Source organism: Podarcis filfolensis, assembly GCF_964270895.1.
Source record: "Podarcis filfolensis genome assembly, chromosome: 7".
NCBI classification, from domain to species: Eukaryota; Metazoa; Chordata; class Lepidosauria; order Squamata; family Lacertidae; genus Podarcis; species Podarcis filfolensis.
In genome coordinates this window covers 46,758,838-46,774,550 of record NC_139603.1, presented here as the reverse complement: position 1 = coordinate 46,774,550, position 15,713 = coordinate 46,758,838, and the positions used below count along the sequence as shown (strand labels likewise).

Genomic DNA, 15,713 nt, shown 5'->3' with positions numbered 1-15,713 from the left:
GGAAGATGCAGCTGCCCATCAGGTCAGCTTCAGGACAGAGAATATGCGATGCACACAATCTTGCACATCTCTTCTGCCAACAAAATGCCACAGAACAGACATGTTTCCCACCGTGGGGAAACTTGGCTCTCAACATGACAAATATTAAAGCATTTTACTGTCAATGCTTTTGTAAGCCAGGGAAGGATCACCTCCAGAAGAATCCTGCCATCTGTATTGGGTTGTATAAACAACTGTATCCATTATAACTGGATACGCAGAAGCATACTTGTACTAAGTTCCCAGAGCAGCTAAATGTCAATGTAATGCTACTTTGTAATATTAAAATGAGAAAAAGGTTTCTCATGACCTCAGGATTAGCATTACTCTGGGGGAGGCCTTCGAGATGTGTTTAGAAAAAGGCAACAGTGGATGTACTATTTGTCTTTGACCTCTTTGGACCAGTACTGTCAAGCCTCTTACTTCCTACACACACTGCCCAACATAAATCAATCAATTGCTGTATTTGACTAAAAGCCATTACAAATCCAGTTACAAAACCAGCAAATCCAATAAAACCTGTTAAGAAAGATCCAGAAATAAGCAACCATTTACAATAAATCAAATTAATGAATACCCTGCACAATCTACAGTGCTGTATTTTATGTGACTAGCACAAATACTTTGTGGCTTTTGCGAATAAAGCTGCTTTATATGTGACAAGTGGGTCGCAGTCATGTAATAGCCAACATATTTTCACTTCAGGGTTCTGTCCCTGCAGCGGTGCAAACATCTGTTCCAAAAATCTTTCTGGGGTTTTGATAGAGCTGAGAATGGAGCATGTATGTAATGGGGAAGATCTTCTAACTTCACCTGCCCCACAAATACAGAATCTTAAATGCATTGGAACTTTCCTGTATCTTCCATCTAAGACTGATGTGGGCATTGTTTCAAAGTGAAGAATTGTAAAAGCAGTTCTCAGGGAGGCAAACGGAGGCCTTTTGCTGTTGGAGAGGGTTTTGGTTTTACTTACAATACCAAAATTTGTGAAGGTGGCTGTAGTAGCTGAATCGTTAACAAGACCACCATACCATTTCCAAACAAATGCTCTTCTAAAATGTGTTGGGGAGGGGGGATTATTGGGCTGTCCTTGTTTTTATTTCTATTATGTATTTTGCATTTTTATATTGTGATTTTATGTTGTGAACCGCCCTGAGACCTGCGGTTATAGGGCGGTACACAATAATAATAAAAAATGCAGGTCATCTGAAAGATTGGTCAAAGGGTATTTTTAATTAAAAAAACAAAGAATTTTCAATAGTTCTTAATACCCAATTTAGTAAAAGCCTATCAGGAACATCATAATAGTTTTAAAAAGCATACATTACACTTCTGCTACATTCATTGGATGGCTGCATTTGATTGTACTTGCCAATGTCTTATTTGAAAATTGATCAGATTTTATATGGACAGTTAAATACAATGCTTACTTTAAATATCTTTTCTATAGACCAGCCTCTCAGCATGTTACACTCATTCACTTTTGTGAGAATGATGGATTTTGAACTAGAATGTAATTTTTAAAGCTGGACAAAGACAAAAGCTGGACAAAAAAAACCCTACACGGACACAGGGACAAGATCAGATTTGTTTATTATCCCTCTTATTTTTGCATGGAACGAGCTTTTCCATAGGCCACTATGAGAGCTTCACACAGCAACAGTCTCTCACTACAACATAATGAAGGGATCTAAAAGAAGAAATCTGAAAACAAAAGATGACAATTCTAAAATTTTACCACCCTAAGTCCATTAATCTAATAAATCTGTCAGTGAATGAACTGTTTTTTAATACTGACCTTAGTGAAATGATATAATTTAGTTACACTTAGGTACACTCCAAGAATGAAATCAACAATACATGAATAGACAGGCAAGTCTCTCCTCAACTTCCATATAAGATCTTGTAGACATGTTCATTGTTATAGGACTCTAGATTTCTTACACATATGCTTCACCAAGGATTTGTGTTCTATTGGGTTTTTTGTTTATGTGGTCATATCAACTGCATCAAATTGTATTACATGAGAGGCTACGTTACATACACATGCAGAGACAAAAGATGTTTTCTGAATCACACCTAAAGAATCTATTGTGCAAAGATGTAAATTTACTATCATCTCAAGTTTATGCATTTAGGATACAACTGTACAGAAGCTTCTTCTGCTGTGCATCCTTACTAATTTTGTGTAATTTAGACTTGTTTATATTTTTTTCCAAAGCTACCTCCATGTGAGAATCATATTAAGGTGCCTTCTGTTCAAGTATTGTTCAAGAAACAAAGACCAAATGTTTTTGCTATTGATAATCCAGTAACAAGTTTCTTCTTTCAGCATTTAACATAATGACCTGCATATTTAAGAATCAAATTACAGGAAAAGAGGTTTTTTTATTACTGTGTAAAAATCATATAAAATGTTTTAGACTGTTCTTAGTGATTAATATAAATTTTGTATATCGAATATTAAAGCTTTTGTAAAAATAGTAAACTTTTGATATGAAATCAATGTTGAATATAGTTATGAAACATAATGTGAGCCTCCCTTTAACCATACACTATTAAAATTAAAGTTTGTGCATAAACCATACGCACAAAAAGTTTTAAACTTTTTCCTCCATCAGGTATACCAGTATGTAAAAGTGGAAGGGGAAGGAAAGAGTATCAACCACTCTTTCCCATTTTTATGTAGTACTTCGGTTTAGTCTGAAATTGTGACATTAAATAAATTAAATATTTCATCACACCATATTCTTAACTCAGCTGCACTGACCTGAAAAATTCATGTCAGATTAAAAAGGAAAATTACTTTCCATTGTCAGAGAGCCATGTAGTTGACAGTCCCAGTGACCTAACGTGGGCTTGTCTGAAAAAACACACCAAAGCACCAATGCACGTTCCCTGAAGTTTCATTTATGGCATTCTGAGTTGACCATAACTTCTGTTGCTTTTGGCAGCTGACATTTAATCACTGCACTTAATGTAAGATGCAAAAAAGATGTTTCAGTTTAACTCAAAGTGCTATTCATTGCAAGATGTTGGTGGACTCCCATAATCACTCGGATACAGAGACACCTTTTTCCCATGATTTTGAACATGATCTTCACTCATCTTCTCCAAAGCTTCAATCTATAAAACAGAAAGACACATAGTAGTCAGAAACAGACTATATTTAAATGTACTGCAATTCTGCTTGGCATGATACCAATTTGCTGAACTTGTACTGCCTTTGTCTTCACCTTTTATTGTTGTCACATTACTGATCAGCTCATGTTTAAACAATTGTGAGTTCATGCAGCATACAAAAAGCCTGTTATTGAGCTTTGCCGATTTTATTTTCTTCCTGTTTCACCAGCATTACTATCCTTGACATTTTTTCCTTTGCAGAAACAAAATAGATTGACACACCATATGCAAGATAGTCTCACCTGGTAACAAAACATCTTTTGTGCTGGGGAAAATGGACAAGGCATAATGGGAAATGCAGATAACAGCACCATCAGCTCAGCCCACGCACAATTACGTTCTAAGAACAAGGAATTAGTTGGGATTTTCATACATAGTTTAGTGAAAATATTACTTCTGTTGAACCATTCCCAGTGGTTCCTATACAAGCATATTCAATGGAAATATTACCTGCGTGTTTAACTAAGAGCCAAATTAAAGTCAAAATCACAGACCCATGTTAGTGAAAACGAAGTCCACAGAAACCAAACAACTGCAGACAACTAATTCCTTTGAGCCTCAGAGGACCTTTGGTCTCGAGTTTCCCCAAACAGCAGCAGTCTATGCCATATGGCAATCCACTACTGAAACTGCTTTGAAAAGCAGTTTGTGTACACCTGACTATTAGCTTAGGTCTTCGCTGAAATGTAATGTCAGTCTATGGTTTTGGTGGTTGCAATTACATTGTTTTGCTGATATGCTATTTGGTGTATAATTTATTGTTTCATTGTCACCACTCTAGAATTGCTAACTGCAGTGAAAATCACAATACAATTGTTTAAAATAAATGTTTATTGTCTAAGTTACAAATAATTCATTAATTTTAGAGTTTTAACAAGCCTGTTTTCAATTTGAAAAATTCTCTTAAAGTTGACATTGAACGCCAAACCCAAATATACTATTTTTGCAGTTCACTACTCTAACTCACAATACTAAAAAAAGAAAGAAAAAAATCCAGCAGGCTTTTTATCTGAGTTCCGATTTTATTGTTTTAATTCATTTTTGTTTCATTGTACTGAGCCTTCTCCATAGCACTTAGATTTGACTGTAATTAAGCAGTACATATAATGTCTAAAATAAGTAGCAAAATGAGTATAGCTAAAGCAAGAACAATTTCCCTCAGAACACACTCACAGCAGAAAGCATTATATTGTCAGATCAAGTTAGGTCTGGTTAATTCTTTGTGCCCCAAGACTCAGGATTTTCAGGACAATGATAAAAACTGGTTTTCTGAAAACCCTACATTTGCTCACTTTATTGGGCAGGTTAACGCTTTGTCTCTTGCAGAAATCAAGGGTTTCACTAAAATGGCACATGAATAAGTTTCATGAATAGTACTCACTCATATATTCCCAGGGGGAATGCTTCATATTTAGACAGAAAGGCTGAATCACACAAAGACAAGTGGCATTTCCAAATGTATGAATAACAAAGCTAAAAAATTGGGCTCAACTCTGCCTTCATAATGCAGATCTCTCTGCACAGTCTAAGAGCTTCTCTGAGTGCAGCCTAGAGAATAAGATCATATTTATACTCCCCCTCCCCCACACACTCCAAGGTGGGGAGAACTTACCTCAGCTAAGAAGTCCACTTCATTGTCAGCTGCTAAGTTTAAACCTGAGACAGCATTGAAGAGCTCTCTTTCACCGAGTGTTTCAGATACACCATTTTTCTGGAAGAACTTTCATTAAAAGCAAAGATGAGTTTAACCACTGAATTCATAAAAGCATCCCCCCCTTCTTTCTCACTGACTTTCTTTAGTCTAGCAGTGGTTTGAGGTAGCTATTATTTGTGGACATCTGGACTTGCAATAAGATTTTCCTAAGCTTTCTAGCCTGCATTTTTCTCACAAATACAAGCATGTTTTATAAGCCTGTGTTGTCTTATTTTTGAAGGGGAGTGGACTCTCCAGATCAAGGTCAGGGCCTTGAATAAACTCTTTTGATAACCTATTAAAAAGACAGCTGGTTTTTTGTTTTTTTGTATTACAAGCAACTAAGGGACCAAAAATCAATTACAATTTAAGATGTTCTCAACTCTTCCTTGAATGTCCCTGAATAGAATCCTCTCTCTTCCCCATTAAAATTAAACCTACATTTTCAGAATGAAGTGATAAATATTTTGAGAAAACTTCCATATACATTTTAAGATACATGCACTTCTATAGATACAAATACAAAATAACAAGATTGTCAGATGCTTTACCTGTGAAACATTCCTGCAATCTCTAAACAAGAACTGGAGTCCATGTGGGTGAGTGGGCTCCACAGACTGACTGACATCAATTAACCAGACCTATAATATAAATAAGATGAGTATTTCAGATATTTGCATATGGGACCATCTCTAGTTATTTTTCTCCATGCAAATCTGCTTACCTTTCCCCCTTGCCACAGCATGTTGTATTCACTTAGGTCAGCATGAACTAAACTGCACTCTTTATACAACTGTTGCATCATCTAGAAACAAGCAGCAAGTTATTAATGGGAATGCTCTCCATGCCACTAAATTGTTATTCAATATTACCACTAAAGACTGATTAAAAATTAACAGTGTATACATGGGTACATGCATGCTGGATACAGAAAGCAACCATATGAAAGAACCTTTGCTTATTTTTCAGAAACAAAATATTACCAAATTATATTACAGATAATATCTGGCATGCTCACTCTAGTTAGCTTATCTGAACTGTGCAGAATTGCAACTGCATATGACTGATAGGCATGTTTTTAAAATGCCATAATCACTCTTGCTTCTACTAAAAGTACTTAGCCATGACTTTTTATAGTACACTTACTACACTAAGAAAGGCTGTCAATCTCGGGAGTATTAAATATAATCCAAGTATTGTGGGACTCTAGGATATACTGTTGTAAAGATAATTGCTGGTTTCACAGAACCAACACTTTTAGTGGTCCTGTATTCAAATTTTTGTTCAAGCTACTTGTAGTAATCTTTGACTCCAATACAGTTCTGACTAAAAAGACAATATAATTAAAGTACATAGTAAAACCACATTAACACATTCATAATAAATAAGCCTATTAAAAGAGCATAGCAGTTAAAACAACCATCAAATAAAGTATTTCAAGATCAGGGAAATGCTTGTTGAAACAGGTGCATCTTTAAGAGCAGGTGGAATGCCAATACTGATGGGGCCTCCCATGTTCCACAACATTGGTGCCCCTAATGAAAATGCCATACTCCATATTATTACAAGCCAATAATCAGGCCATGGAAAAACTAATGGGCTTCATTTGATGATCTTAACTACCTTAGCAGACTGTGGAGGGACCCTACATGCACATTTATATACATTTAATAAGTAAATAAATAAATATTCATCAATTATCTGTTATTGAAAGGAACTCTTTCCAATAGTTTTGAGACAAGACAATTGTATTGATCTTACATGAAGAACTTGATAGTAAGCCTTCTTCATATCTTCGCTACTGAGTTTTACTTCTTTTAGTTTAGGAGCTGGAACTTGATCCTGGCCAATGAAGGACATAACTAAGACATGCTTTTTAAGGGTAACCACTTCTGGACAAGGAATGCCAGCTGCCTGCATTCTGTGAAGACGACGAAAAAAGCATTAGAGCATAAGTATTTCCAGCTAGTCAAAACTCACCAACATGCCTACACTGTCATACCTGTTTTGACTCAATTACAGTTACTGGCTCTTTATAAAAGCATACAACAGGGTCGTGAATCTTCTCAGCTGAGCAGGCAAGATCCTTTGGTGGGTCACTTTGACAGGTGGATGGGGGTGCCCACCTGTCAATCACCTGACATCAGGTCACCCATTTCTCCTTTGAAGTACAGCTTGAATTCAAGCCCATCAGTTAAAAGACATTTTAGCTGATTCAATTGGAGCTTGAAGTCACTACCAATCAAGCAAACCCTGTTTGATTCCGCATTGTGAGGCTCTTATCAATCCTCTGCACCCATGTCTTTCCCTGCCCCACACCTAACATCATATACAACATACAAGGTGGATTGGGGGCCAAATTAGGCACATTTATACCAGCCCTAATTAGACTTGTGGGCTGCAGATTCCTCATTACTGCCATATAACAATAACAGCTTTAAATGTATTAACTAATGGGTTGTACTCAATTATGATTTATGTTGGATTTTTTTTATTTTTAACCATTTTGTATAGCTTTGTATTTTATTGTATACACCAACTGGACAGGCACTATATAGTTTTAAATAAATTAAGATTTAAAGCAAAACAGTTACCTGTACAGTATAGCAAATAATAATTGTAAAAAATGTAAAATATTTTATACATAAAGCAACATGGTTCAAGACACGTAGTCAAGTTGAAGGGAGATTTTACATTGATTCCCAAGCACTTGGTTTCAACAAGATGCTACAGCTTATTCATTTCCATACCTTTTTAAGTTCCATACCTTTTTAAGCAACTACATTTCCATACCTTTTTAAGTTGTGCATTTCTTTCTCAGCCCACATTCGGATTATCTTTCGTGGATTCAGTTTGCTGAAACGATCTCTGAACCTATAATCATCTTTGATATATTTATCACGATTCTTAAATTCATTCAGAGTTGTTTTAAACACCTTTATGGCACATTCTGAAGGTATGGGGCTAGCATCCTCACCCAAACTTTAAGAGGAGAAAAAAAGAAGTTTTAGTTACATGCCTACAAACCAATTTTAAAGAAGCTTCAACCAGTAAAACAGATGAGAAAGTATAGATAAGGCAAAAGACGAGAACATATTTGGAAAATTATTTCATTGCATTATATCTCAATATGTCAGCTTTGAAACATTTGACCACTGAACTAGTTAAATATTCATTTTATAATGATGTATATTTTACATTACTAGATTTAAATAGTAGATTTAACTTAAGGTTTCAGTATAGCCTATAATATTATTTATTTTAAGGAAGGGGGACAAGTGTTATGCTGCATACTTCCACCGCAACAATTTTATAAAATCTAAGGTAACAAACAGTATACAAGTATTCCAAATACTATGTTGCTCTGCAGTTGCTCTCAGTTTTACACAATACAAGTATCATAACCATATTTTTAAAAATACCTTCCTCCATATGCATGAAACACCACTGACTCTTTTCCTGTACTTATGCATCCAGTGATGGTCTCCAGCATTCCAGAATTGACCATCTTATACAAAAGTAAGCGTGTTTTAGGATCTACTGCTTTCTCCTGCACAAGAAGAGCGGGGAAGATAAAACTTTTATTATGCTGTATGTTTAGTGCAGATGACAAAACGTTCCTTTGATTAATCTACAAGTGCTATGAGCTTGATCAGGTGCTTTAAATTTTAAAACGATCCTCTATATATTTTTCTGTATCAATTACTTCAGACTTAACACTCCCATAGCATAAAACAACTCTCAAATAATGTTCTGCTATGACTCCAGAAAAGTCTTAACTTTTCCAGTATTCAGATATCAAGTTTATTCTAAATAATACAGCCCTGCTAAACTATGCAATTTTCATTTTGTCTGAGTCACCAAAACGTACAGCAGTAGAATGTTCCTTCTTTTCATGGAGCCTGGCACTTCTACGTTCCTCGGAGTAAGCATGCTGCTTTAAGGCATTGAAGACATGATTGGACAATTTTAGGTCCACACCAATTCCATCACCAACTTGAAATTCAGGTGCAAACTGTGAAGACAGGTGAAATTCAGTGAATGACAAGGAATTTTCTGTGTGTCTGAAAAAGTTGCTGATAGGGGAGACCTACACCTGCAGCGCGTCCATTACTTACTATAGCTCAGAACAGCAAAAATAACTTTCCCCCATATTATCATAATAATCTAAAGAGAAGACCTATGGGAGAGAGACTCGCTCCAGGCCAGTTTGGGAGCTTTAAGACAGAGCAGAAATTTGAACCCAGATCTCTCAAGTTCAAGCTTAGCACTTTATCCACTAAAGCACACTGCAGATGACAGTAATGAAGATAATAAATTTTATTGTTCTTGTCAGAGGCCATGACAAATACAAACTACAACAGATCAATATAGTTATAAGAAAGAATAAAAATATGGGGCAACTATACTATGAACTTCTAGTACAGGGTTCGGCTAGATGACACTCATGGTCTATTCCAACTCTACAATTCTATGATCCTATGAAATCCTTCTACGAAAGTATTTAACCAGAGACATTAGGGGGCATTCCAAGGTAATAGGATACCGTGCTCCCTTCTGGATCTGGATCTCTGACACACGCTTCAGAAGCTAAGAGATCATGGCCTGGTTTACATGCCGTGCTAAATTATGGCTTGTTTAGACGAAGTGTGGCTTGCTGAACCATGGTTTGTTGGCCACCCAGTGCTGGATACTCACCAAGCTACAGAGGCATGAGGTAAGAGCAGCTAGAAAACAAATCTAGCTTGGGAGAAAACAAGCCATGACTTGTTTGTTCAACATGCTATGAGTTACCTCACAGATGGGCAAACTATGGTTACAACAAACCAGGGCTTGGTGTTATGTGCAAATAGAGCCATATAATTGTTTTTAAACAGGTGCATAGAACAAGTTTAAATACTGACATAGATACTATCATGACATTTGTATCAAGTACTGGGTTATCATGGGAAGTGAAGCAGTATATATCAAGAGTCAACAAGTGTTTTGCAAGTAGTCACGGACCAACCTTGGAACGTCAATCATAAACTTAGGACAGAACTTACATATTCCATTCGAGCAGTATTCTTTCTTCCACACACAACCTCATCATGCTTGGTAGTAATATCTTTTCCTTTTCCTATAAAGCCTTTCTTGGGAGTAGTAGTGGGCTTATCTATGAATAATAAAAATATTGCACTCAAAATACACTTCCAAGACTAGTAAATGTATGCAACCTTTTTAGCCACATCCTACAAAGCATTCTAGGGCACAAATTACACTGATGCGATCACTATATATATATATATATATATATATATATATATATATATATATATAGTTATATCATACGGTTCCCTACACAAACTACCCTGATCCTTTCCATTTCTTTTGGCTGTTATTTCTTTGCAGCTATAGTGAACAAAAAGGTTTTAGTTCTTAGGGAAGCTTGAGAAAATCTGACACTTTCATATCCCAAAAAGGGGGCTCATTTAGTAAAGATTTTTTTGAAATGTGTTGCTAATACTTCATATTTAATCAACATAACTAGAAAATGCATGAACTACTGACAAAGTTATTGGAAGGCTGCAGCTTCCCATTCCTGAATCTGTCTCCCAGACAATCTTTGCACAAGAGAAGTACACATAACTGCTTTACTCACATTCCTTCCTTTTCTTCTCCTCCCTATACCCTATTCTAAATTTTTAGAATTCAAGCTACAGTTTAGCAGGGATTTGCCTTTTTCTATTAAAAGCACTCCCATGTGCTCTATTAAACATTATAATATTTAAAAGATAACAGCATATTATGTAATTCACAGCGTGATCTTCATTAAGCAGTTGCCAATGGCCTCACAAAACACTTTTTCAGGATCCTACAATATGAAAAACTTTGCTTATAGAAATGGTACATTTCATAAGTTTTTAATTCAAATGGTACCTGCTCTATAAGGATCATGACGAGTATCCTGCCAATCGACCTCATCTTCAGAGCTGTCACTGTCTTCAAAAGGATGTACCTTGCGGTAGTTCTCAAAAGATATGGACACTTGAGAAATAGAAACAAAAATGTATATGAGTTAACAGTTGTTAGAAGGGCCACTGAGAAACAGAAAGAAATCGTGACTCATGATAGTAACCTTTGCTATCTCCATTGAACTTCTTTTCTTCACGTCGAAGCTGTGCATCAAACTCTCTATCAAATTCCATTTGCAGCATTTGTGCCAGCATCAAGTCACTGGAAGTATCAATATTCTCCCCACTAATAAATGATCCTTCAACAGCCCTGGATATGAGAGACCAAAAGAGAACACTTAGCGGGACCATTCAGCCCTTGATACTCCAGCTAAGAATATAGTACATTTTTAGCTGCCATATAATATACGTTGCAGAGGAGGAAGTTGATTGCTTTGTGTAATTAAAAAGGAAGGAGGTGGCTATGCAATTTCTTCATTTTAAAGGAGCCTGGCAGGACACTAAATAATTTCCACACAGTATACAACATGGAGTGTGGTAATTCTACTCCCTTCCTTTTGAATACAGCTCACTTCAAACAAGGAAGCAATTCAGACTCTTTCAGGCACCTTGTGTAAGATGAGTCATTTCACTAGGCACCAACTTTTTCCCTCTCTCAAACCTGAAGAGAAAGCTATGGCAGCAGCAGGTAGGAAGGCTTGTAACTAGCTTTTATACCCCAACGAAAAGACTTTGTCAAGCCCCAATACTGACTTTAGCTATTGCTACAATAGTTTGCCAAAAATCACACTCACCACCTGACTCTATGCATATGTACTCAGAAGTTCTACTTATGTAATATATACCGTATTTTTTGCTCTACAAGACTCACTTTTTCCCTCCTTAAAAGTAAGGGGAAATGTGTGTGCGTCTTATGGAGCGAATGCAGTCTGCGAAGCTATCCCAGAAGCCAGAACAGCAAGAGGGATCACTGCTTTCACTGCGCAGCGATCCCTCTTGCTGTTCTGGCTTTTGAGATTCAGAATTTTTTTCCCCTTGTTTTCCTCCTCCAAAAACTAGGTGCGTCTTGTGGTCTGGGGCATCTTATAGAGCGAAAAATACGGTACTTCCAAGTACAGAAGTGAAGAATTGCAGCTGTAAAAAAAACCAAAAACAGGATCCCACTAACAATTAACTAAGTCTGTAATAAGCATTCATAATGTAAGGATATTCAACTTACGATACCACTTCAGGAAAAGAAGAATTTTCTTCTTCTAACTGTAGCTCTTTAGCTAGCTGTTCACTCATGACATCAGCAAAGGAACATGATATTGTGGTGTTTTTAGGAGTTCCCCATGGACACTGCAACAAAAATAGATTATCTTTTTGGCTATGGATAAGACAGATCATTTTTCTTTGCATAAAATCCTGATGTCACATTTCTTTGTATAGATACACGGAAATACACTGTGTAAAATGAATCCAGTCTTGTGAAGTCACAGAAGTGAGTCATACTACTTTCTATTTAAAGATTGAACAATGCCTTTATTCCTTTATAAAGTATACATAAAAATATATCAGCATTTAGAATATGAGAGCTGTTTAAATATTTGCCACTATAATCCACTCAATTTCTATTTCAGATCTGAAATTGTCACTTTCTCCACTTAAATAACTGAACATGTCTAGGATAAGACAGTCTCCCCATGTTTTTTCACTGATCAGTGCCAACAGTGTTAGAAACCGAGATATGAAAACTAGGAACTAAATGACACCTTAAACCTAGGTTATGGGCACAACAACGGGATGTCTAGGCACACTTTTTATAACAAGAATACAAAGCTGAAAATGAATGAACTGCAGCTAAAATATCATGTTCATTTTTCACATGGTCTAGTCCTTCCCCTGCCCACACCTTAATATCCCTAAGAGGGTCTCTTCTCCAGTCTTCAGAGAGTAACTGGAAGTGGGGAGGCAGAAAAAGGTCCTCCTTTCCTTCCATTCTGCAGTTTTAATCTGAAATCTCAGGCACAGTACTGCGCCCAGAGCTCAGAAACTGATCATGCTAATGAAATTCCCTGTCACAAAATGTGCTTCGAACAATGGGAGTTTCAAACACTGAGTGCCAACTATGAATCATCCTACAAAATACTTACTGATAAAAATCAGAGGGGTTTATATAAAAGTGTCTTATTGGCTGACGAATATGTGTCCACACTGATCAAAGATCCACATGACAGAGAACAAATGCTTTTTACCACGCTAACTTTATTGATAAAGGACCAAAGGTCTGGCTTACAAAGAACTCTTCTCTCAGAAATTCATGTTACATAACACTAAGGCTGATCTTGCTGTTCTGAACTAGATTGCAGCCTATCTGCTCCAGCTTACATTAGTGAGGTCATTGAGAGTTAGGCATTATTAAGAATCTGTAAAACAGCTGTTACTTTAAACGTTACAGCAGCACACCCATAAATCTAATTTATGAATGATGGACCAGTTAATGGTCTCTCTCAATGAATACCAGGTTTCACAGCACTACAAATGAGTTACTTGGCTCTGAGCCCAGCACCATATCCATCTGTAGCCTCTTATCAGAAGACTGACAAACAGGCAAGCTTATGAGAGTGTAGACTCAAAATTGCTTAAATAAGTTATTACTCCTGATCATTACATTCTAACCTTGTTTTTTTTTGGGGGGGGGGGTACGACCAGGTCATTGAAACAATGAGAACCCTATACTTATTTGCCTCTATGCTGGCAAAGAGTATTATTATTTACATGTACTTTGCTCACTCAGCTATATCCCACCTACCACCTTTCTGCCACATAGCCTCCGGTGGCTATGAAATGGTTGTTCCCTCACCAGCCCCCAACTCTATCCTCACAGGACCCCCTTGGACCCTTTACTCGTCTCTGCCAGCACAAGGTTGGCCTTCTGAATTAGAGCAACCCTGTGGGGCAGGCGGTGGAAAGGAAAGGAGCCAGCGGCGGGGTCATTTCGGACAATAAAACCCGCGCGCCCCTCCACCCATCCCAACCAGTGTGGCGGGAGAGGAGGCAAAGCCAAGGCCTCCGTCCCTGGAGGCCTGAGGCCTCGTTTACACCCGCGGGCAGAATTACACGGAGTGAGTGGACTGTACCACTTCAGGTTCCGCGAGGGGAGGCAGCGTCGTTTTTCTTAACTGTCACCACAACATTCCCTGAGAGAAAACCAAGTGTGTGTGAGGCAGGGGGGAGGGGGAGATATTTCATTCTGTTTTCTCTCAGGGAATTACGCGACGAGGCCTCCGCTCTACTCGCTTATCAATGGGGGGATCCTGCCCGCCGCCGCCCTTCCGTGCCTGAAGCGACGACGGCGCACACCCCGCCACCTCAGGCCTCCTCCGCTGGCTCTCGTTCTGGGGGCGGCTGGATCTAGACCAGGCCTGAAGAAATTCCTCGGGCACGGCCGCCGCCCCCCGCCGGCCCTCCCTGCCTCACCTTGCTTTGGGGCCAAGCTGGACTCGCGCTCGCCTCAGGAGCGGGGACGACAGCAGCGATTGCTCCGGGCTCCATGTTAGAGGTGCAAAGGAACGGAGATGGACGCCGAGAGAAGGAAGAGCAGCGACAGGGCAAGAGGGCGCCTGGCAGAAATAAAACTTCTTCCGGCTTCTTCTCCGCTCGCCTCAACTCCTCCCGCCCCTTCGCCGCCGGCGCTGGTTGCCTACTGGTTCGCCGAGTGCACGTCCTGTCGACGTCACTTCCTTTGGGATCTCCCCTGCCCTAAGAGGCTTTTGTGTTGCTGTTGGTGGTCGCTTCGCTTCCTATTTTGTCGTACGGATAAAACCACTCCGTCCCTTTCATTCGTTTATGGCACTGTTTTCTCACAATGACGTGAAAATAAACCACTGTCCAAAAAACTAAATTAGCGCTGGAACCTACGCTTTTGAATAAATGGGAACACGAATGGCTCCCCAGCGATGACCTTTAAATCCATCTTCTCTTTCAGATGAGAAATGCCTGTCATTTGGGATTCGGCACCCCCACGACTCGGGTTTCTTTTTCAATCACAGTCTGCAGCTCTGGGGTTCACCATTGGGAAACATTATAACTAAGAGCTGCCCTTGTCCACTTCCTATAGATCTTTTAAAAACTGTGCATGGAAAGGTACAGAAATATTTGTGCCCAAGTTCAAGAGTGAGATAAGGCAGTAACAGGTGGGGGAGAAGTTGAGATGAGGGACCAGAACACACAGCACAGAAATAATACAAGGACAGCTCACAGCTGTGGAAAGGAAACAGCAGTGTTGTTCGGTCCTGTTTATTGAACACTTATCCTGTCCTACACTTTCCAGTGCATTTAGTTGTCTTTTCCTTATTACAAATAAGTCTGATCTTCTGAGAAAACAGGTGTGAATCCCTAGCAAAAGCACCCTTAAACTGAATGTACTGTATATGGACATTTGCGAATCAATCACGCAAGCACACAGAATTAGAACCTAATTACCCATTTGTAAGGCAGCACCCCACCTGGAAGATATGTGGAGCACTTTGCAGTTTCATTGTGTATTTTTTAAAGAAATAGTCAATTTGTTGATTGCTAAATTATTGTTAACGTCAGTTTATTGGGGTTATTTAAATAAATATATGGTACAATTTTAAAATTTTAAATAGCTCAGCTGGAATACCATCACTTCCACTGGCCTTGTTATTTGCAATGCTGTTAAGGTGCTACACTCAATATGCCAGCAAGTTTGGAAAACTCAGCAGTGGCCAGAGGATTGGAGAAGATCAGTCTACATCCCAATCCCAAAGAAGGGCAGTGCTAAAGAATGCTCCAACTACCGCACAATTGCACTCATTTCACACGCTAGCAAGGTTATG

General features: G+C 38.3%; 1 protein-coding gene across 1 annotated transcript; it reads right to left on the bottom strand.

Annotated features, from left to right (window-relative positions):
- Nucleotides 1-1,615: 1,615 nt before the first annotated feature.
- On the bottom strand, nt 1,616-14,562 carry RIOK3 (RIO kinase 3). The gene is made up of 13 exons (XM_083623619.1): nt 14,332-14,562; nt 12,089-12,210; nt 11,034-11,179; nt 10,835-10,942; nt 9,961-10,070; nt 8,787-8,930; nt 8,338-8,465; nt 7,709-7,897; nt 6,677-6,836; nt 5,640-5,720; nt 5,467-5,556; nt 4,835-4,942; nt 1,616-3,165 (listed from the first exon to the last, which is right to left on the bottom strand). The coding sequence occupies exons 1-13, from the start codon at nt 14,404-14,406 to the stop codon at nt 3,058-3,060; spliced, it is 1,569 nt and encodes a 522-aa protein (XP_083479745.1). The 5' UTR covers nt 14,407-14,562; the 3' UTR covers nt 1,616-3,057.
- Nucleotides 14,563-15,713: the final 1,151 nt, after the last annotated feature.